The 2,513-nt window shown below is 47.2% G+C and overlaps 1 protein-coding gene across 1 annotated transcript; it reads right to left on the bottom strand.

The window, feature by feature from the left end:
* Positions 1 to 2,204: 2,204 nt before the first annotated feature.
* CSUI_011486 (uncharacterized protein) lies at positions 2,205 to 2,513 on the bottom strand (the record flags this gene model as incomplete). Its single annotated transcript, XM_068071584.1, has 1 exon — positions 2,205 to 2,513. The coding sequence occupies exon 1, from the start codon at positions 2,397 to 2,399 to the stop codon at positions 2,205 to 2,207; it is 195 nt and encodes a 64-aa protein (XP_067916440.1). The 5' UTR covers positions 2,400 to 2,513.

A 2,513-nucleotide genomic window follows, 5' to 3' on the forward strand; every position in this document is an offset into this window, starting at 1 on the left:
TCCCCCGACCGTAGAACCCGCCACAACAACGGGCGCCCGCAGCACTCCGCACAGGTCTTGACGCTATCGGCGACACTTTCCCCTGGTCCGGCACGGCGAGCCACAGGCATTCTGCGGCTACTCGGCAACAGTGTGGGTGTCGCGGCAGTCTTGACCGGCACAACAGAATGTAAGGGACGAGGCAGGTTCTCGCAGGATGACTGGTTGGAATCTGTCCCTCTGTCTGCTGGAGTTCATGAAGCCCGTTCGTCTCTATCCGTCTTAGCATGAGTGTGAGCCTGCGAAGCTACCCAGTTCACTAGCTACAGTGATCTCGTTACGTTCCACGCCACGGTGCACTTCCTCCTGCGCTATGATACATGCAGGGTGCCAGGTCACTTAGCAGAGTGGGCTGGACAAGATCAGTATATCTGACCAGATCTCCTTAGGAGTAAGACACTGCTCAACTCTCCCTGGGGTAGTGCTCCCCGACACCTTGAGTGGACGCCTCCTGTCTGCCATTGTTCCACCGTCGCAAAGTCACGACGCCATCTGTTGCCGCCTGAGCTGACGACTGGCCGGCTCGGCGGAGCTCCTCGCCAGCGGCTGAATTGCCGCTGCAGGGCCTTCCAGTGAGTCCTGCTGTCGAAGTGGAAACCTCAAGAAGATCTACACTAATCTGAGCGCTCGAAGAGCAGTAAGGGGAGGCCTGCCTTATGGGAACCAGGTACACCACGCGGTCAACCGTGCGCTCCTGCCTTGGGGAACTACCGCGTCTATAGACAATTCAGAATACAGGTCTACACGCGTCTCCGTATGTGTGGAGACAGACACATACAATTGATAGATTGAAGCGTACACTCTCTCTTCTAGTGTGTTTCGAGAAATGAGTGTACCGATGGTTGCCTTGGAGTGTTGAGCTGAGGGAACATGCGCTTCCCTCCGAGATGTTGTGTGGGCGGACTTCTATGACTAACGCCCTGTATGCATGCAAGATATACATGATAGCGTAATGAAGGTAGAGTGAGTATATATATATACTCCTGAGGCGTTGTTGGGTAATTCCCGTTATGGCGTCATTCCCGTTGCGGTCGGTGACTCTTTTTTGCATGGAAGCGGTCGATCTCTCTTCATTGGCATGCATGCTCTCTACATCTGACTCCTGTCTTCCCACCTTACACATACACCGGGATCCTTTCCTCACATGTGGTATGAGAAAGGCGACTATAGAAGTTGAGTCGATGTGAATGCGGGAAGAGTGAAAGATGGTAAAGTTCTCTTTCTTCACGAAGGGACGGTGCTGGAATGCCATGGAAAACTCGAGGTCTTTTTATAGCTAGCTAACATAGGTAGGGATGAATGAAGACGACCAATGACCCGAAATCCTCTCTCTGTCGCTTTCTCTTCGTGTAGGGATGATGATGTACATACAAGGACAACTTTGATAGGAGCCAAGTGAAAGAAAAGAAAAGAGAAAGAACGAGAGGAAGAACAACACTGAAGCTCAAGACTACCCATCATAAAGCTAGCATCTTTGTCGTTTCTTCTTTGTTGAATCTCTCGAAGAGAAAGTACTCAGTGATACTACAGATCACATCTTAGTATACCGGGAGAGAAGACAGAGAAAGATCTCCACAAAGACACCAGGTAGGAAGAAGAAGAAGGAACAATGGTGTTCTTCCTTGAGAAAAGTAAAGGAAAGCTCAACTTCCGATTTGGCAACCATGCAACCTACAGAAAGGACGAAGGAATGAAGAGATAAAGAAAGACTGTGTTTTCTCTGAAGAGCAAGAAAGGAGAATCTTCTTCGTTATCCGCACTTCACAAAACAGAAGGGCAATCAAGAAAACAAAAAGAAGAGAAAACGACGAAAAAGAAAGGAAAAAATGCAGAAGGTAATAGAAATAGAAAAAGTCCGCAATCACTGACTTTCTAGACGTACGCCTATATCTATCTATCTTTAATCTATCTATCTTTAATCTATCTATCTTTAATCTATCTATCTATCTTTAATCTATCTATCTACCTCGGAAAAAAAATGGACAGGCAAAGATAGAACGTCTCTTTCAGCGAGAAACGACTGCAGACGAGACGTTTGACCAGGTGCGTTCGCAAGACGCATAGCCACTGCTCACTGGGGTGTATATACACTGGAAAGAATAGAATCATTGAGAAGAAGAGAAGAGAGGACGGCAGTCGGGATGGATCAGAAGGAGAGTTCTTCTTTACAGTGAGATTGTTTGTTCTTTCTTCTTCTCTTCATTCGATTCTTCTTCTTCTATTTTCAGATCTGTTTTCATCGTATCAACAGAAGGGTGTCGATACTTTCCTTCTTTCTCTTCATGTTTCTCATCTCCCGTAATCTTCATCTGTTCTTCAGCATCTTCTTTTTCTTCTTCTTTCCTTAGTTCTCCATTCATCGTGGCCTGCTCTTCTTTCACCTCTTTCTTTTCTTTCTCGCTCGCTGGACCTTCTTCCTTAGTAGACACCTCCGCTGCACTTGTAGACGTCTTTCTCTCATCGAGCTTGTCTTT

Source organism: Cystoisospora suis (assembly GCF_002600585.1).
Source record: "Cystoisospora suis strain Wien I chromosome Unknown contig_12277, whole genome shotgun sequence".
In the NCBI taxonomy this organism is placed as follows: Eukaryota; Apicomplexa; class Conoidasida; order Eucoccidiorida; family Sarcocystidae; genus Cystoisospora; species Cystoisospora suis.